The sequence below is a fragment of the Nerophis ophidion genome, unplaced genomic scaffold, assembly GCF_033978795.1.
Source record: "Nerophis ophidion isolate RoL-2023_Sa unplaced genomic scaffold, RoL_Noph_v1.0 HiC_scaffold_48, whole genome shotgun sequence".
NCBI classification, from domain to species: Eukaryota; Metazoa; Chordata; class Actinopteri; order Syngnathiformes; family Syngnathidae; genus Nerophis; species Nerophis ophidion.
Genome location: NW_026906970.1, coordinates 689,387 through 711,409, shown reverse-complemented (window position 1 = coordinate 711,409; position 22,023 = coordinate 689,387). Strand labels below are relative to the sequence as shown.

The 22,023-nt window shown below is 40.3% G+C and overlaps 1 protein-coding gene and 1 pseudogene across 1 annotated transcript; one reads left to right on the top strand and one right to left on the bottom strand.

Annotated features, from left to right (window-relative positions):
• Positions 1-319: 319 nt before the first annotated feature.
• Positions 320-6,415, bottom strand: LOC133546922 (zinc finger protein 3 homolog). Its single transcript, XM_061892776.1, has 2 exons — positions 6,147-6,415; positions 320-2,585 (listed from the first exon to the last, which is right to left on the bottom strand). Exon 2 carries the CDS (start codon positions 2,533-2,535, stop codon positions 1,924-1,926), a length of 612 nt encoding a protein of 203 aa, XP_061748760.1. The 5' UTR covers positions 2,536-2,585; positions 6,147-6,415; the 3' UTR covers positions 320-1,923.
• Positions 6,416-6,773: 358 nt separating this feature from the next.
• LOC133546901 (uncharacterized) overlaps positions 6,774-22,023 on the top strand; it is a 54,241-nt pseudogene continuing 38,991 nt past the window's right edge.

The following is a 22,023-nucleotide window of genomic DNA, read 5'->3' as shown; positions in this document are numbered from 1 at the left end:
TCTACTAATTAAAACTATTCCAGCATGAAAACATTCAGGATGTTACACATCCCCAAAAGTAACATTTTACTATTTTATTAATATCATACATTATTACATTTAATATTCACATGTTAATGAAAATGTGTATTTCCACTCAGGGATTATTAAAGTATTTCTGATTCTGATAATTACATCACTCTCATAAAGCCTTTAATGCTGAATATGTTTTTTACCATAGGTCAGCTTCACAATGTTGGAATATTGACTGCTGATATTAACATTCTTCTACTGTTTACAATATTACACTTAACTCTCTTTTTTTGCTCAAATGAAAAGGATGAAAGTGTCTTTAATTGTCACTACTGAGTGTAACTATATATAATTATGTATATAATAATCTTCCATTCTTCACCTTCATTACAGCTTGATTTAACTCTCGTCTTATTTTATCCAGAGAGAACTTGACCATAAAATAGATGGCTGCACGTCAATAAACTGTCACTAAACTTCAATAAAACTAAATATATCATATTTGGAGATTGTAAAAATGTAAAACACAAACAATGATGGATAATATTGAAATTAAAGGAATAAAGGTCATCACATTTTTATGAGTTAATATAGATGATGAAGTAAGCTGGACACTACATGTAAGTCATATAAAGAAAACATAAAAAAATAGAGTGCAATACAAAATAGAATAAAATAAATACTTATAAATATATTAACTATAATTATTGTACCCAACTTTAGTTGAAGCATACATTGTTCATTGCATAAAAGTCTGGGGACATACATATAAAACAATCACAAAACAATCATCATATTACGCAAGAGAGTAAAAAAGATAATTAATAAAATGGATTATAGAGACCCAACAAATAATTCATAAAGTCACACATTTTAAAAGTAAATGATCTTGTATAAAAACAATTGTTCAAATGATGTATAAAGTAAATAATAATATGCTTCCAGAAGTGGTCCAGAAGATGTTTTTGTAAACCAGTAAATATGAACTAAGAGGGATTTATGTGTACTCAAAAGCAAAGGTATGAACACATGTAAAACAAATATGTACATCATATATAAGAGTTCATCTATGGAATCATCTACAATTTGAAAAAAAAAATGCAACTCTTCATTATTACATAAAACATATGAAACAATATTATGAATAAGTATAAAAGTAAATTATGGATATCTACACTTAAAATGTTTACTGTAACTAACATATTTTATATACTGTTTATTCTCACCTTTTCAGTCAAAAATCTTTTCATTTTAAAGTCACAAATGTGTATAATAACTCATGTACTTGACTGAAATAAAAGCACTAATCTGAAATGTCTAATCTATAAATGTTAGATTCATAATAACATTATTGTACACACACAACAATGATGTCACACATGTTATATGTGCTGATGTTGTTAGAAAGTCAAAATGAAAGTCTGGACAGTTTATTTCAAATCCTGCAGTTTCATTTGCTGCTGCTGTTCTCACCAGCACACTTGTGTTTCTTACACTGGTACTTAGAAGACAATCTTTCACCACACACACTGCAACTCAACACTTTCTCTCCTGGGTGTCTTCTCATGTGTACTGTGAAAGATTGTCGGTGACGAAAGCTTTTGTTGCATCTTGAACAGGAGTAGGGTTTTTCACCAGAGTGTGTTCTCATGTGTGTTTTTAAAAGGGTCTTTAGAGTAAAATCTTTACCGCAGATTGAACCCGGAAAAGGTTTTTCACCAGTGTGTGTTCTCATGTGTGCTTTTAAGGTTTGATTTGTTACAAAACTTTTACCACATTCTGAGCAGGAAAAAGGTTTTTCACCAGTATGTATTCTCATGTGTGTTTTCAAATTATGCCAATGCGTAAAATCTTTACTGCAGATTGAACATGAAAAAGGTTTTTCTCCAGTGTGTGTTCTCATGTGTCTTTTCAAATTTTGTCTTTTAGTAAAATCTTTACTACAGATAAAACATGAAAAGGTTTTTCTCCAGTGTGTGTTCTCATGTGTCTTTTCAGACTACAATGGTATTTAAAAGTTTTGTGACAGAGAGAAGATGTGAAGTGAGTGTTGTCAGTGTGACATGTCTTATCATCTTTAGAGTCTTCATCATCAGTGTCAGGAGAGTGTGACGTTGTGTCCTCACTATCTGATAGTGGAGCTAAGAGCTTGTCTGCTTGTGATCCTCCACAGTGGTCTCCATCAGCTTCTGTTGTCATGTGTTGTGTTGAGCTGCTGCTTGGAGGCTCCCCCCCTCCCCTCTCCTCACTTTCACCTTTCACCTCATCATCTTCACTCTTCACAGGGACACCAGTCACTGGCATCTTGGTGACATCAACCTCCTCCAGTCCTTCAAGATACTCTCTCTGCTGACTGATGCTGTGCTCTTCCTCTTCCTCTTGAATGTGAGGGGTCAGTGGATCCACCTCTTCCTCTTTAAATCGGGGTGTCAGTGGGTCCTCCTCTTCCTTTTTAAAATGGGGCATCAGTAGGTATTTCTCTTCCTTCTTAATGTGGGAGGGCTGTGGCTCCTCCGTCTGCATCCTGAAGCTCCACTTCTGTTGCTGAGGGTGAAGATGTTCTTCACAGATGTCTGCAAGACAAACACACACCATGTCTGCTCAGTCACACAATGCATTCAGTACTTTTACATGCACTTAGGAAAAACAAGTTATCGTATGAAGTGTCTTGAAATCTCAGTGACGCACAAACACGCTGCTCTTTACAACATTATTTACAGGAATAGAAAAACAAACCAGGACGACAGGACTTTCTACTATGGATAGACGATATGGTTTAAAATGTATTTTACGATACATTATTTCATATAGAATTAGTAATAAAACCATTTTAAAACAGGCTACATGTCAGGTTCAAACACTGATGACATCAATTAAACAAGACAAGATGCAAAGAATCAAACAGAGACATAATTCAATTTGGATTCAATTGAGGAGAAACTTGTCGACCTCTAACTTTTTACAGTGTCACCCACGCTCTGGCGAAAGATTGTACTCCCCCTTCTTTATTTTACTTTCTTCGACCACATGACCACAGCTACTTCGAGAGGGAAGTGTGTCGTAAACAGCGTTGCCTTTGGTTACGGAACAGTTCAAAAGAAAAGGTCGTAAATGAGTTCAAAAAGAGGTTCGTAAAACAGTTCAAAAAGAGGTTCGTAAAACAGTTGAAAAAGTAGGTTCAAAAAGAGGTCCCCTGGAGGGGACACTGGTTCTGCTTCCTCTTTGCTTTTGTAGTACTTGGGTCAGACAATATCTTTATGTTTGATTATAATACATGAAAGAAAACAGGAACACCATCATCTTACTTTCCCCAACACAGTGGAGTTTTACGAGCCTTACTCTTGGTAGGTTTCAAAGACAGCTTTTGCTTCTCACCAGTCACTCAATGCAACACAAAGTTTTTGTGATAACTTAGAAACAATTATTCTGACACTACACAGGCTCCTAATTTAGTTGCTGAAATATGCAGTCAAATATTACATAATTTCCAGTATTATTTTGTCAAATAAATAAACCAGATATTAATAGTAAATAAACAAGTACATTAATAATAATCGTTTCGACAAAATAATACAATTAGAAAAGACACAATATGTTACTGCATATGTCAACTGCCAAATTAGGAGCTTTTGTAACCCGCTTTGAATTTTTTCTATCATCAATCATATACCAAATGATGTATCGTGACATATATTGTTATTAGGATATAGATTTGAGGTCATAGCACTCATACCAAACATTGGTTTGCCGAGTCCTTTTGTTTGGCCCACCAAATATATTTTTTTTTTATAATCTTCAGATGGGTGTGTATTAAGGGTGTAACGGTACGTGTATTTGTATTGAACCGTTTCGGTACGGGGGTTCTGGTTCGGAGGTGTATCGAACAAGTTTCCACACGGACATATTAAGTAGCGCACCACACGTTGTGTCAACAATGCACACTGAGGCACAACACACAGCATGCTAACAACGACCGGGCTACTACAAAGTGTAAAAGCCAGAGCTGGAAGACCCTCCTGCATCGTTAAGATCTCCCGTCTGGGAACACTTCGGCTTTGCAGTGCGATACAACAATGGATAACATGGCTTCAACGAAGAGAAAGACGAACAAACACTGCTCCCACTGCATTCAAGCAGCTTCTACTCTGCGACTCAGGCAGGGCTAAAGCAATAACAAATGCTGTTGGTGTTTTTACAGCAGCAGATTTAAGACCATAGTGCATTAAAAACTCGATTTTGACCCACTTCTATGGTGGAAGAACAATGAGCCCACATATCTTCTTACTGCCAAGTTAGCCAGGCACTACCTCACCATACCTGCTACCTCCGTGCCCAGCGAAAGGGTATTTTTCACAGCTGGGGACATTGTAACTGCAAGCAGGTCTGCTCTTTCTGCAGACAATGTGGATAAACTGATTTTTCTGGCAGAAAACATGAAAATTGATTGAAAGTCATCAGGGTTAAAGGCTGGAGGGTGGGAAAAAGAAAAGTTAATATGAGGCTGAGTTGACTTGAAACTGTTTAATGCTGCACTTTTTGTATGTAGAAGAAAAGTTTTGTCATTTTATTTAATCTGAGCAACAACTTGAAGCAGTTTAATGTTGCACTTTATATGTGAGAATGTTGCACTTTATATGTAGAAAGGTGTCATGACGCGGAGTCGAACCCGCATTACCTCAGCGGCTTGAGCTGCGTGTGCCTCTGCTGACAGTGAGCCAAGAGGCGCCTCTGCTGACAGCGCACCAAGAAGCGCCCTCGCTCGTGCTGAGGGCACCACGCCCACGCAGCAACGAGCCTACACGCTATCAATAATCAACACACCTGGACTTGATGAGAGGGAGCAGCATAAAGACCAGCAGACCCGAGGACCCTTTGCCAGAACGTCGCTAACCTTCCAGTAAGCATCACGTCTGACATTCCCTGTTTTCCCAGTGAATTTCTTGCCCTTGTTTTGCTCTATCTCTCTGTTTTCCCCTGGTTCATGTCCTTTTGTATTTCCTCAGTGACTACGCTATCCTTCCTTATCTGTGCCTTGTCACTCAACTCGCATCCGGATTCCTGACTGCTCTCCTCGATCCACGACCTCCCTGCTCGGACCCAGACCACGCTGCCCTGCTCTTGCCCATGACCTCCTGCCTGTCCACGACCTGCCTCTTCGCCTTGCCCTCTTGGATTACGACGAAAGATACAACCAACATTTACAGACAACAACCCTTGGTAACATTTACATATTTAATATTACACATAGTGAAGTGAAGTGAATTATATTTATATAGCGCTTTTCTCTAGTGACTCAAAGCGCTTTACATAGTGAAACCCAATATTTAAGTTACAGTTAAACCAGTGTGGGTGGAACTGGGAGCAGGTGGGTACTCATTCACTTTGAGTAGCATACACACGCCACGCATTCATCAAAGGTTTTAAATGAACCTTGTAAACCGCAGTCCTGCCCTGGTTGTTGCCTCCTTCCCTTCTCTGGTACACAACAAAAGGTTTGGTTAAGAAACCAATTCTGAGCCTTATCTTATTTAGTTTTTATTGTGTGTGTGTATATATATATATATATATATATATATATATATATATATATATATATATATATATATATATATATCTGCCTAGAGTCGGGACCCAGGGTGGTCTGCTCGTCTGTGCATCGGTTGGGGGCATCTCTGCGTTGCTGACCTGTCCCTGCTCGGGATGGTCTCCGGCTGGCCCCACTATGGATTGGACTCTCACTATTATGTTAGAAACTGGCTGGCCTGGGAACGCTTTGGGATCCCCCGGGAAGAGCTGTACGAAGCGGCTGGGGAAAAGAAAGGCTGGGCCTCTCTTCTTAGGCTGCTGCCCCCGCAATCCGACCTCAGATAAGCAGAAGATAATGGACGGATGGTTGGATGGATGGAAGGATGTGTAACACAACTTGATGTTTCCTGAAAACAGCGTCCAGTAGTTGATGTTGTCGCTCCTTCTCCTCTTTTGTTGAACAAAGTTCCTCCTTGTACTCTGCTATCGTTTTTTTTTTCTAACATCACAAATATTTCTTCAACAGCAGCAGTTAGTCGCTGATTCAGCAACACTCACATCATTTGTAATGTAGACATTTTCACACAATAAAAACACTTTACACTTACATTGGATCTCTGCTTTGATGTGTCGATCACTTCCGCCTCTCTTTGTTAGCAGCTAACAAGCTAAGCTAACCAGCAGGCTAGGCTAGCACGTCAAAGTGCACTCAGACTAATGTATCCGCATACAAACAATTAATAAGGACGTTTACTCTGTTAAACGACACACATGTGCACATGTACGTTGTAATTAAGACCTAGAAACCATAATAACCAAAACAACGTATTCTCCGCCAGACGCCATCTTGTTTTGTGCTTCCTCCTGTGTGACGTCATCGAGGTGTTCTCAACCGCGGAACAAATGTTGGCCCAGCACGTGTTTCACTGGGACAATAGTAGGTGGTGCACACTTCCTTCAAACACGCGTTTCACTGGGACAATAGTGAGTGGTGCACACTTCCTTCAAACACGTGTTTCACTGGGACAATAGTGAGTGGTGCACACTTCCTTCAAACACGTGTTTCACTGGGACAATAGTGAGTGGTGCACACTTCCTTCAAACACGTGTTTCACTGGGACAATAGTGAGTGGTGCACACTTCCTTCAAACACGTGTTTCACTGGGACAATAGTGAGTGTTGCACACTTCCTTCAAACACGTGTTTCACTGGGACAATAGTGAGTGGTGCACACTTCCTTCAAACACGTGTTTCACTGGGACAATAGTGAGTGGTGCACACTTCCTTCGCCCGGCCACAGAAGACAAAAAAGAGTTGCTGGTGTAACAATAGGAAGAATATATTCCACTCCTCTCTTGTACACGCGGCTTATGAGGTAATATACATGATATATTTTCATATTATTTATCTTATTTACCTCATATGTTGTTCGAAGCTAACGTGCTAGCGTTAGCCCGCTAGCAGGCCTTTGTAGCAAATGCGAGCGTTTTTTTTGAGGAGTGTATTTTATATGTTCTCTATGAGAATTATATTGACTTATTTAATACTTTAACTGTTTTTTGTTGTATATTACAGTCACGCTTAACATCATTAAATATTTGTTACTAGAAAGAAACGAACGTCTCGAAATTTAAGTCTGGAATAAGTCACATTATATAATAATAATACATTTTATTTGGTATAGCGCTTTTCAGTGTACTCAAAGATGCTTTACAGGATGAAAAAATAATTACAAATATTATTATTATAATGACAGTAGAATATTATTGCAGTGGTCTATTTTGTATTGGTGTCAACTTTATTAACAATAAATATAAATGATGTTTGCATGCACTTCTATTCCTTTGATAACATCCATCCATTTTCTACCGCTTGTCCCTATTTGGGGTTGCGAGGGGGGACAGGGGGTGTTGGAGCCTATCTCAGCTGCATTGGGTGGACATATCATGGAAATTAAATCAACTGATGTTTGTTATTATGAATACACTATTTGCACAATTGTAAGCGATTAATGCTTATTCAGTCAGACTAAAATAAATATTTAATTAAATAAATGTTAAATATGAAAAATGGCTTTAATATACTGCACACAAATTGAATATGCATCAATATTTTGTTTGTAATCAAATCATGAGGTACCCAAATATTCTAATATATATATATATATATATATATATATATATATATATATATATATATATATATATATATATATATATATATATATATATATATTTATATGTATATATATATATGTATATATATATATATTTATATGTATATATATATATATATATATATATATATGTATATATATATATATATTTATATGTATATATATATATGTATATATATATATATTTATATGTATATATATATATATATGTATATATATATATTTATATGTATATATATATATGTATATATATATATATATATATATATATATATATATATATATATATATATATATATGTATGTGTATATATATGTATGTGTATATATATATATATATATATATATATATATATATATTAGGGCTGGGTAACGATTAAAAATTGTAATCGAAGTTAATCGCACTATTTCTCCGATTAATCGCGATTAACTGCATTGTATACACAAAGCCCAATAATGAATTCAAAAGTAGTGTGTAGTGCACCTTTATTGGAATATTCTCTCACATGAACAAAAGCCCCCAAAACATTTGTTGTGCAAACACAATTTAAATCAGTCCTTGTTAAACAGTAGCAGTTAAATAGCATATTTTATGAAAATCAACTCAAAAAATGTAAATACAAACATTTAAGCTAATTGCCACTACCAGGGTATTTAAGTTATCCTGTTTGTTATGGAAAATAAATATAATCTACATACAAATCTCTGAGCCACAATCATAACATCTGAACAGGCAATTTCTGAGGTAACAGCAGAAACATTTTTTTAATCAGGGATCTTATGTTTAAAAAAACCTATATTACAGGTAGTGGGCTGTTTTAGGGAATTTTTGATCAAATTATCTGTTCTAGCAATATCAATAATGCTGTGTTTATTCTGCGTAGTGCACTTAAAATAATTATGACCATAGGACGGCGTGGCGCAGTGGCAGAGTGGCCGTGCGCAACCCGAGGGTCACTGGTTCAAATCCCACCTAGAACCAACCTCGTCACGTCCGTTGTGTCCTGAGCAGGACACTTCACCCTTGCTCCTGATGGTTGCTGGTTGGCGCCTTGCATGGCAGCTCCCTCCATCAGTGTGTGAATGGGTAAATGTGGAAGTAGTGTCAAAGCTCTTTGAGTACCTTGAAGGTAGAAAAGCGCTATACAAGTACAACACATTTATTTATTTATTTATCATTTATCTAGGATTTGATATGATGGGAATTTTCCGATTGTTTGCTTGGTGCTTTGATAAACTGAAGGCATCATATACATGGTACTATATTGTGATGTTATGAGCCAGGGAAAAAAAGAACTACCCTACCCAGCATGCAACAGGAGTGACGAGCATGCGTGGTAGCCCGGTATAGGTTGTGTGTCGCCATGACGGCATCTTGTATGTTGTGATATGCACGCTCTGAAAGCAAACGTTAAGAACTCAGCCAACAGTCCTGGTCTGCATTATTCATAAATAGACAGACAACACATATACTCCGCTGCTTCACAGGCCGCTGGATGTAGCCGGCAAAGTATTCCCATGCTAGCTACCCGGTCTAGTGAGCACGCCTCATTCAGTCCAAAACGGCCCGATCTATCCACATCCAGAATTGTCTGGCGGTCGTAAGTGATCCCGGAGTGACCACGCTGTAAGCCAGCCAGGAAATTTGCAGAATTGTCCGGTATTTTTGCCAAATGTTCCATCTTTAGCAAAAGCTCCTCCACGCCGAAGCCCGTCCGGGCGTCGCCATCTTGTTAAGAAAAGGCGTTAACAAAATAAAAGCATGTAAACAACATACGCAAATGTGCGATAAAATAATTGTAGGTGTTAATAGAGTGATGAATTAACTCGTAATTAACACATTAATTTGCCCACCCCTAATATATATATATATTCTCACGCCAGCACATTCCTTAAGGTGTGAGTGAGGTTCAAGCAACATACTATCACACGGCCACACTCGCTGGCACTTGTTACACGTGCTTCGCTGCACTTCTGTTTCTTGTCTGTTGGGCTAAAAATGTTGCTTTTGCAGAAGGAAAAACAAGGAGAGGATATTGTGCGTAAAAGTAAAGCCAACCGACCACAGCTCTGTAGTCCTGGTCACCGTTGACGTGAGGTGGGACTATTTTGGAGGTGCACGTCAAGGTTGGCTGGTAGGTTGGTAGTGGGAGGAGCCAGTTGGCGTCACTTGATGCTGCAGCACAATGACACTTTTATACGTGCAGACTGACTTCATGCAGTCATGACGGTATTAAAATCCCAGCAGGAGGTTTTCCATAAGTTGTTACTTTTTAATCAATAATTAATGTAAATGCAGAAAACAGGATCAATGACACAATTCATAATAATCAATAACTGATGATTATTCCATGTGTAGAAGAACATCACCACAAAGTGGTGTCAGTCCACTTGGAAAATATTATATTTGATAGACTAAAAAATATTTGACACATCTGAGCTGAAGTTTGTTTGTGTTGTCTTGCGGACGTCCAACAGATGAACGCTCGTCAAGAAGAACGTCCCCTTCAGCAACAGGAGGATCCACAGCCCCCCCACATTAAAGAGGAAGAGGAGGAAGTGTGGATCAGTCAGGAGGGAGAGTGTCCTGTAGGGCAGGAGGAGGCTGATGTCAGCAAGTTTCCACTGACTGTTGTCTCTGTGAAGACTGAAGAGCATGAAGACAAACCACCTGAGTCCTCACAGCTTCATCACAGTCCAAGTAAGCACAACATCCACATATCATCTAATACAATGTTTGTGACACATGTTCATCCGGGGGACACATTTATCACTAAAGATGGAGATATATTTGCTTTTTAACACCACCATTTAAATATGAATGCTCATCAATCATCAACAGTGTAATTGCTGGGGTGTAACCATGTGACCTAGAGGCCGTCCTCCTTACCTCACCTGGTCAAATGAAGGCAAACATTCAATATGGCTTCTGTTTATTTACCTTTGGCAGCACATATGTCAGCATATTTCAAAGGTTTAGTGATGAAGATAAGAGCTGTATACCAAGTACCATTTTTTTTTTTTAGTACTGGTTCCTAAAGGTCTACTAAAACCCACTACTAGCCACCACACAGTCTGATAGTTTATATATCAATGATGAAATATTAACATTGCAACACATGCCAATACGGCCTTTTTAGTTTACTAAATTGCAATTTTAAATTTCCCGGGAGTTTCGTCTTAAAAACGTTGTGTTACGATGACGTCTACGCAAGACGTCACGGGTTTATAGGAAGTATGAGCGCTGCACACACACACAGCTAAAAGTCGTCTGCTTTAACGGCATAATTACACAGTATTTTGGAGATCTGTGTTGCTGAATCTTTTGCAATTTGTTCAATTAATATTGGAGAAGTCACAGTAGAAAGATGGAGTTGGGAAGCTTTACCCTTTAGCCACACAAACACACGGTGATTCCTTGTTTAAAATTCCCGGAGGTGAAACTTTCCTATGGATCAGAGCGCGGTCAAGAGAACATGAATCACGACAGAATGTCAACCAGCAGGTTTCGGTGAGATAATTGTGGTTAAAACGTCGCTTCTTACCGGAGAAAAGCTGAGCTTGTGCCATCCATAAAGCTGCCGTCAACTCCCCTGAGACACTGGCGTCAAGACACCCGTGGAGACACACCTCCGACTATCAGGTACTATTTAACTCACTAAAACAATAGCAACACAATAGAAAGATAAGGGATTTCCCAGAATTATCCTAGTAAATGTGTCTAAAAACATCAGAATCCGTCCCACTGCAATCGCGTTTTTTTTTTTTTCTAGTCCGTCGCTATCAATATCTTCAACCACAAATCTTTCATCCTCACTCAAATTAATGGGGAAATTGTCGTTTTCTCCTGTCCGAATAGCACTTTTTGTTGGAGGCTCCCATTAAAATCAATGTGAATATGTGAGGAGCCCCCACACTTGTGACGTCATCGTCTGCGACTTCCGGTAGAGTCAGGGCTTTTCTCTTAGCACCGAAAGTTGCAAACTTTATCGTGGATGTTCTCTACTAAATCCTTTCAGCAAAAATATGGCAATATCGCGAAATGATCAAGTATGACACATAGAATGGACCTGCTATCCCCGTTTAAATAAGAACATCTCATTTCAGTAGGCCTTTAATTATGTGGTCCATGAAGACCGTGAAGATTCTGGACTAACGACACAACTATTTGTATTTTTAATTCCAGCTGACTGAGGTAACTATGACACGTTGTCACACTGAGTTCAGCTGCCGCTGCTACACATTACAATCAGCTTTGAATGATGACAAATAAGGAAGCAACCAAAGTTTGATGTGTGTGTTATTGAGAAGAAGATGACATAACTGCATTTCACCTTGCACTGCACACATAGTTGACTTCTTTAAGACTTCAACCTCTTCTGCAAATAGGAATGCTATTTAAAATGCCTCTTTTCCACTTTTTTATTTCCACAAATTACATGTAGTACCGACAAGAGTACCGATAAATACTGGTATCGATAAGGAATATTGATTAGGGTATCATATCCATAAATCTATAAATGTACATCCCTACTGAAGATACAAGCCAGATATTGGTCTCAAGATGGCGGCGCCCTGCTCGGCTGCGGCTGCAGAGGCTCTTGGTAGTAATAGAACATTTTGGCAAATCTACCAGTAATTTCTGTGAATTTCATGGCTGGCTTCCAGCGTGGACACTCCGTAGTAACGTAGGACCGCCAGACAATTTTGGATGTGGATGGATCGGGCAGTATTAGACCGAAAGATGCGTATACGTTGGACCTCCTCGCTATCCTGGGACTACTACGCCGGCTACATCCAGCGGCCTGTGAGGCAGCGGAGCCTAGTACCAGAGGGGACCGCAGACAGAGGAGACATAAGCGGTGGGATCAGAAACAGAAACGGAGATGCCGAGCGGGGCTAACAACAAAGCTAAAGGCTAATCCTCACAGAACGCCGCTTCCTTCCATCCTGCTCTCAAATGTCCGCTCACTGGAGAACAAACTGGACTACCTGAAGCTGGATTCATATGCAATACACTGCTGCTGGAATTGTAATTTTCCTGAAGGAACTCTCCTGAAGGAATCAATAAAGTACTATCTATTTATCTATCTAGATGAGAGACTGCTGCGCCATATTTCTCACAGAAACGTGGCTGAAACCATTCGTCCCGGGCGAGGCAGTTAGCATCGAGGAGCTAACTATGTTTGGGTCGGATAGGAGCAGCACTCTCACTGGTAAATCCCGAGGCGGTGGTGTTTGTATATACATCAATAACAACTGGTGCAACAACGGGAAGAACGTCTCATGTCACTGCTCTCCCGATGTAGAAATATTAACTATAAAATGCAGGCCATTTTATTTACCTCGGGAATTCAGTGCTATGATCTTCACAACAGTGTACATTCCCCCCAGTGCTCACACCAAAGAAGCTTTGAACGCTTTGTGCTGCTCCATCAATGAACTGCAAACTACACATCCAGAGGAAGTTTTCATCGTCGCAGGGGATTTTAATCAAGTTTACATGAAAACAGTTTTCCCTCATTTCCATCAATATGTGAATTTTGCAACCAGGGATGGAAGCAAGCTGGACTTGGTTTATAGTAATATTAAACAGGCGTATAAAGCTGCACCACGCCCCCACCTGGGCTCCTCAGACCATCTATATGTGATGCTAATTCCTGCATACAAGCCCCTGCTGATCAGAAAGCAAGCTACAGTGAAGCAGGTGAGGACCTGGCCAGAGGGAGCAATGGAAGCATTACAAGACTGCTTCGGAACCACAGACTGGGACATGTTCAAGGCAGCCGTCACCGATAATCATAACACATGTGTGGAGGAGTATGCAAAGTCTGTGTCCGCATACATTCAGAAGTGCATGGAGGATGTCAGTGTGATCAGATTAGGGGCGGCATGGCGTAGTGGGTAGAGCGGCCGTGCCAGAAACCGGGGGGTTGCAGGTTCGCTTCCCACCTATTAACATCCAAATCGCTGCCGTTGTGTCCTTGGGCAGGACACTTCACCCTTGCCCGCGGTGCCGCTCACACTGGTGAATGAATGATGAATGAATGATTGGTGGTGGTAGGAGGGGCCGTAGGCGCAAATTGGCAGCCACGCTTCCGTTGGTCTACCCCAGGGCAGCTACAGATGTAGCTTACCACCACCAGGTGTGAATGAATGATGGCTTCCCACTTCTCTGTGAGCGCTTTGAGTATCTAACAATAGAAAAGCGCGATATCAATCGAATCCATTATTATTATTATTATTATTATTATCAAGAACATCCCCACACGGGCCAACGAGAAACTCTGGATGGATGAACAGTGAGGTACTGCGTGCAATGCTGAAGGCTCGGAACAAGGCGTTTAAGTCTAGCGACATGGTAGCAGTAAAAACAGCCAGAGCTAACCTGAACCGTGCCATTAAGGTTGCAAAGGTGCTCACAGTCAGAAAGTGCAGGACTTCTTCCAGAACCCCACGAACACTCGACAAATGTGGCAGGGCATACAGGTCATCACGGACTATAAAGCTGCCCCCCATCCCTGTGACAACAGTATCAGCTTCCTAAATGACCTAAACAACTACTTTGAAAGGTTTGAGGCACTTAACACCCCTCCGGCGAGAAAATCCATCACTCCGGCGAGAAAAAACACCCCTCGCTCTGATGAGCAGCCGCTCAACTTGGACACAGCGGATGTCCTGAATACCCTGAGGAAAGTGAACCCCCGGACCTGATGACATCAAGGGCCAGGTGCTTCAGGGATGTGCAGACCAGTTGGCGGGGGTTCTCACAGACATCTTCAACATCTCGCAGGGAGGTGGTGAAACATCTGGTTGACTGGTGCAGAACCAACAACCTGGTCCTGAACGTCGACAAGACCAAGGAGATCATCGTTGACTTCAGGAAGCACCGGTCCAGCCACACTTCACTCTTCATCAACGGCACAGCGGTGGAGATGGTAAGCAGCACCAAGTTCCTGGGGGTGCAGATTACTGACAATATAACCTTGTCCCTACACACCGGAGATCTTGTAAAAAGAGCTCAGCAGCGCATGCACTTTTTGCGTCGGATGTAAAGAGCACAGCTCCCTCCCCCCATTCTCAGCACATTCTACAGAGGAACTATAGAGAGCCTGCTGACCAACAGCATCTCTGTCTGGACTGGAGCCTGCAATGGCTCAGACTGGAAGTCTCTCCAGAGAGTGGTGAGGACGACGGAAAAGATTATCAGGTACCTGAGGCAGAGCAACAGCCCCAGAGCATGATTGACCCCCCACCATGCTTAACAGTAGGGATGGTGTTCTTCTCTTTGTAAGCTTCATTTTTTTCTCCTCCACACATAACGTTGATTCATAGGCCCAAAGAGTTCCAGTTTTGTCTCATCACTCCATAGAACAGTTTCCCAAAACATTTGGGGTTTGTCCAGATGATTTTTTGGCATACTGGAGTCAATTTTTCTTGTGCCTGGTAGTCAGAAGTGGGGTGCGCCTGGGAGTTTTGGCACGGAGGCCTTCATCTCGTAGTGCGCGCCTTATTGTCTGGGACGAAACCTGCGTTCCCCCCTCTGCAATGTCCTGTTGTAGTTCCTCAGTTGTTACCCGGGGGTTTTTCACCACTGTACGCACACAGCATCCTCTTTCTACCACGCCCAGGTAGTGTTTCCACTGTGCCTTTAGCTTTAAACTTGCGAATTATGCTCCCAACTGTGTCTCTTGGAATGTGTAATGTCTTTGCTATTTTCTTATATCCATATCCTTTCTTATGAAGAGAAATTACCTCCTCTCTTGACTTCTTTGACCACTCCCTGGACTTCACCATGTTGCAAATACACCATTGACCATCTACAAGAAGCTGAGCGTCAGTCTTTTTCAATCACTTTAATTGTTGCTCGTTATGGTTCTAATCACATCTACAGGTGTGTTCAACACCTGATTGAAAAGACCTTATTCAAATTCTGTTCTTAAGAGTTATGATCTGCAAGGGGTTGAATCATTTTGTCAATGAGATATTAAGAAAAATGTCCTTTTTTGGTATTTTGTAAAATACAGTGTTAAGATTTGAGTTGCATTTGTCTATTTGAAACATCTTTATTTGATATGACTATAAACAAAATACGGAATAAATGTCCAACTAGCTAAAACACCAAAATTGTGTGGCGGTTTAATAATTTGGATCACAACTGTATATCTGCACCTTATTGTTTTTTTTATCCTGCACTACCAAGAGATAATGCAACGAAATTGCGTTCTTATTTGTACTGTAAAGTTCAACTTTGAATGACAATAAAAAGGAAGTCTAAGTCTAAATATCTTATAAAAAATAAAATCATTTTTTTATTTGGATTTAGTTACTTCTCCGCTGTCCATCAATGTCTCAACACCTTTGAGAGATGATTTAATCTAGTTCATTTCTACTAATTAGCTATGTTTTGTTGATATCAAACATCAGAATCAAACATACTTTATTAATCCCTGAGGGGAAATTAAAATGTTCAGCAGAATCCCATTCAAGGTCAGACAAACATTCCAGGGAGACAGAACAGGATCGCTGACGGGTCTGCCAACTTGCGGCGCCCCTTGCAAAAAAGGTGAGATACATACGTGTAAACAAGTGGGGGGAATGTGAGAAAAAATTAAAAATCGGTCTCAGCCTGGGCCCCTGTAGAGGGGGTCCAGACTGAGGCCAAGGGAAAAAAACTACTTATAGCCCTATCATACATCCCTCTTTCATGTGTGTAAGAGGGAAACATCAAAGAAGACAAAGGACATTAAAAGAGCAGAGCTGATGCAACCAGACACTTCTACATACATACATGAATAAAAAGTAAAAGAAACAAATACACTGTGGTGGCTTTTGCGGTGTCCCACACCATTGTCTGTTGGGGTGAAGGGAGCATGGCCAGAGACGGGAGCAGACCCAACAAAGCAACCAAGAGAGCCGACTCCACCCTCGGCCGCCGACCAAGTCTCGGCCAGTGTCCAGTCCGCATGGATGAGTGAGGATATGTCCAAGGAGACCGAGGTTTCCGATACCTGCTCATTCAGCCAAGACACTGTGAAGCTTTTCCGTCCCGGCGCTCAGTGCTAGCTCCGCAGTCCTGTCTCTTCATCTGCATCTCATCCAGTCTCTCCAAACGGATTCTGGTGTGGCAGAGACCCAGCAGCTGGTCTCCATGGCCACAAGGCTCTCGGGAGGCGGATCCAGAAGTCCACAAAAAAGCACCGCAGAAGTCACGAAAGTACCACCCCTTGTCACACAATCCCAAAGGGTCCGGACCAAAAGGCAAAAAAAAAAATATATATATATATATATATATATGTATATGTATATATATATATATATTATATATATGTATATGTATATATATATATATATATATATACATATGCATATGTATATAAACACATGAAAAGAAGATGGAAACACAAAAGGATGACACAAGAGCACAGAGTTCCTGCCAACAGCAGCCACTACAGGGTCGCCATCTTGGGGGGGGGGAGGGGGGAATTGCAGCATACAAGCTACAACAACACAGAAATCGTAAAAGTTTCCTAAAGGAAAATGTTCATATTTAAATAAGTAGAGTAAATAAATCATAAACAGGATTTTACAGTTTAAATGCAAATGTTGATGCTCCTCTTAGACACTGTTCTTTGTTCTCTTTCGGGTGTACAAGCAGCTGTCTTGTTTGTATGTAAGTGTTTTACTGCTGTGTTTATTTTTTTCATGAGTTTTTGTATTGCTTCGCTGATGTACCGTATGGTTTTGACATCTTGAAAGTCAACGTGGGGACTGATAAAATCCTCAGAGACATTATCAGAATATATGCAGGACAAAGTGTCATGTGACTGGGTAAATCTGGACTTTTCTTAAGCATTTGTTCGTCTAACTTGTGTATTGAAGAACATTTCCCTGAGCAGCAAGAGCGGACCTCAAGGATGGAGCAGAATCAGTCACAACCCCTTATATTAAAAAGGAAATGGAGGTTCTGCAGTACCCCAAGATTAAAGAGGAAGAGGATTCAAAGCAACCCCACATTAAAGGGAAGGAGGAGCCAGATAGCTCTCACATTAAGGAGAAAAATGAATCACAGCCCTCCCTTACCTTACAGAGAAAGAGGAGTCACAGCTCCACTCACAATAAAGAGGAAGAGTAGGACTCACTGACTTTTTGCTGCGTCAACACAGAAAAAGGTTAAGTGAAATAACTTAGATGTTAACTATCGGTCAATAATGCTTGTCTTTCTCTCAGACAGACAGGGCTTTACTGTCCGTAACACACACACACGCACGCACGCACACATCGCAAAATGAGCTAACGTTACGCTAAAAGCTAATCAGCCTTCACCTCAAGGACTGTGAGCGAGCTGAGCTACCGCCTATACCTCCAGATCGTCAACGGGCTCATAGTGATGTTACAAGTAGTTGACTGGGAGGTGTTTATTATGATATGGGGATCGTCCGCTGCATTATGCTCACCTGCTGAACACCTTTCTGCTAACATGCACCGTCTCTCCTCTCTGCCTGCCTCTGCCATGAGCCCTGATTCCATGCACTCTGAATACGCACTGCTGATTGGCTCTTACCGCTTTGCCTGTAACCAATCAGATGGTTGTGTGGGTGGGACAATGCTGGGGGCTGCAGAGACATAGTGACAGAGACAGAGGCAGTACGAAGCGTACCAGCTTGTTAAGACTTTAGTTTAGCACAAAATGATAATATCAATACGTCTAATGAAGTCAAATACAAATAAGGCAACCAGAGAAGTATCCTACACTTCTCTTTTGTAAAGTAAATGTGAACATGCGATATGGGCATCTACATCAACTATATGATTTGCCTGAGAAGCCGGACAGGACAAAAAAACAAAAAATGTTTTGGTTTTTTTAAGACTTTAGTTTAGGCGGTGGGTAATGTGTTGATGTTGTTAAGGTGGCCTGGCAGTATAGCTCGGTTGGTAGAGCGGCCATGCCAGCAACTTGAGGGTTCCAGGTTCAATCCCAGCTTCTGCCATCAGAGCCATTGTGTCCTTGGGCAAGACACTTCACCCACCTGCTCCCAGTGCCACCCACATTGGTTTAAATGTACACTTCCACGTGATGTAGAACAGTAGTACCACATTTTAAACATACACACACATCTAAAGAATATAAAAATAAATATATTTGGTGGGCCAAACAAAATGACTCGGCGAAACAATGTTTGGTATGGGCTATATGACTTAAAATCTATATCTTAATAACAATATATGTCACGATATATCATTTGGTATATGATTGCTAATAGAAGAATTTCAAAATGGGTTACAAAAGCTCCTAATTTGGCAGCTGACATATGCAGTAACATATTGTGTCTTTTCTAATTGTATTATTTTGGCGAAACAATTATTATTAATGTACTTGTTTATTTACTGTTAATATCTGGTTGCTTTATTTGAGAAAATAATACTGGAAATGATGAAATATTTTACTGCATATTTCATCAACTAAATTAGGAGCCTGTGTAGCCTGTTTTAAAACGGTTCTATTAATAATTCTATAAGAAATAATATATGACAGAATCAATTTTAAACCATCAACCGTCTATCCATAGTATAAAGTCCTGTTGTGCTGGTTTGTTTTTCCTTCCTGTGAATAATGTTGTAAAGAGCAGCGTGTTTGTGCGTCACTGAGATTTCAAGACAGTTCATACGATAACTTGTTTTTCCTAAGTGCATGTAAAAGTACTGAATGCATTGTGTGACTGAGCACAGATGGATGTTTCTAAAACGTGTTTGTCTTCTTGTGGCCTGCAGACGTCTGTGAAGAACATCTTCTCCCTGAGCAACAGAAGTGGAGCTTCAGGATGGAGCCACAGCCCTCCCACATTAAAAAGGAAAAGAAACACCCACTGATCCCCCATTTTAAAGCGGAAGAGGATGACCCACTGACCACTCACATCAAAGAGGAAGAGGAGGACTCATTGACCCCCAATTTTAAAAAGGAAGAGGAGAAGCCACTAATAACCCATTTTAAAGAGGAAGAGGAGGACCTACTGACCCCTTACTTTAAAGAGGAAGAGGAGGACTCATTGACCCCCAATTTTAAAAAGGAAGAGGAGAAGCCACTAATAACCCATTTTAAAGAGGAAGAGGAGGACCTACTGACCCCTCACTTTAAAGAGGAAGAGGAGGACCAAGAGCCGCCGCACATTAAAGAGGAAGAGGAGGACCAAGAGCCGCCGCACATTAAAGAGGAAGAGGAGGAAGAGGGCATCAGTCAGCCTAAATGGTTGGAGGAGTTCCCAGTGACTGGTGTCCCTGTGAAGAGTGAAGATGATGAGGTGAAAGGTGAAAGTGAGGAGAGGGGAGGGGGGGAGCCTCCAAGCAGCAGCTCAACACAACACATGACAACAGAAGCTGATGGAGACCACTGTGGAGGATCACAAGCAGACAAGCTCTTAGCTCCACTATCAGATAGTGAGGACACAACGTCACACTCTCCTGACACTGATGATGAAGACTCTAAAGATGATAAGACATGTCACACTGACAACACTCACTTCACATCTTCTCACTCTCACAAAACTTTTAAATACCATTGTAGTCTGAAATCACACATGAGAACACACACTGGAGAAAAACCTTTCTCTTGTTCAATCTGTGGTAAAGGTTTTACACAAAGTATCAATTTGAAAGTACACATGAGAACACACACTTGTGAAAAACGTTTTTCCTGTTCAACCTGTGGTAAAGGTTTTACACAAAGTCAGAGTTTGAAAATACATATTAGAACACACACTAGAGAAAAACCTTTTTCTTGTTCACTCTGTAGTAAAGGTTTTACAGAAAGTATCAATTTGAAGGTACACATGAGAACACACACCAGTGAAAAACCTTTTTCCTGTTCAATCTGTGGTAAAGGTTTTAGAGAAAGTCAACATTTGAAAAGACACATGAGAACACACACTGGTGAAAAACCTTTTTCATGTTCAAACTGCGGTAAACATTTTACTCAGAGGCCAGATTTAAAAGTACACATGAGAACACACACTGGAGAAAAACCTTTTTCATGTTCTATCTGTGGTAAAGGTTTTACAAGAAGTCAACATTTGAAAGTACACATGAGAACACACACTGGAGAAAAACCTTTTTCATGTTCAATCTGCGGTAAAGATTTTACTCGAAGGGAAAATTTCAAAAAGCACATGAGAATACACACTGGAGAAAAACCTTTTCCTGTTCAATCTGCAGTAAATATTTTGCGCAACGACACTATTTGAAAGAACACGTGAGAACACACACTGGAGAAAAACCTTTTACATGTTCAGTATGTTGTAAAAGTTTTTTACAAAGTCAGCATTTGAAAAGACACACGAGAAGACACCCAGGAGAGAAAGTGTTGAGTTGCAGTGTGTGTGGTGAAAGATTGTCTTCTAAGTACCAGTGTAAGAAACACAAGTGTGCTGGTGAGAACAGCAGCAGCAAATGAAACTGCAGGATTTGAAATAAACTGTCCAGACTTTAACTTTGACCTTCTAAAAACATCAGCACATAGTTTCTAAGATTTATAGATGAGATATTTTAGATTATTACCTTTTTTCAGTCAAGTACTACACATGACAAGTGTTTTTTAAAGTTGTTCATGATTTATCCCCCTTTTTTAGAATTCCTCAAACATTATCAATTTCAGAAAACATGGGAACGTTTGGAATGTTTGGGAAAAGTTAATTATGTACATCATCCCACAGAGCTTTACTGTACATCCATCCATTTGTTCTACCACTTGTCTCTTTCATTTTATATGTATAGCATTTAATCACAAACTTGTCCGCCAAAGGGTGTTGCGTTTTGGAGGAACTCCTTCTGTCAGAGTGCTGTTCACACTTCTTTTACTGCGGAAATCTACTCACAAAAACAATCCAAACAGTAGGAAACAAAAAATGATGGTGCGAAAAAGAGAAGACTAAATGTGCATTTTGGAAAAAATAACAAAAGCTACTTCTATACACAAATAAAGTCAACTTGGTTTGGAGTTACAAGACGTGCACACAACAAAACAACACCAAGATGGATGGCACTGGGAATGGCCAAGGTAGCAAAATACTCAAAGCATGGAATCAACTGGCGTGGAGTAGAATCGCCGAGTGCCATCCAGCTGTCAAGGTGCTGCTTAAGTAGCACCAGGGTCAATTGGAAGCAGCTGTGCACGTCCCACAACTCCGCCCACAAAGGCAACACAGGAACTCTAGGAGGAAGGAGAAATGTAAGAACAAGGTCAACTGCACCAAAAGACGAAAACTGACTGTTGGAGCCAAATTTCCTTATTTGCTTATATTGTTTTTATTTTGTTTT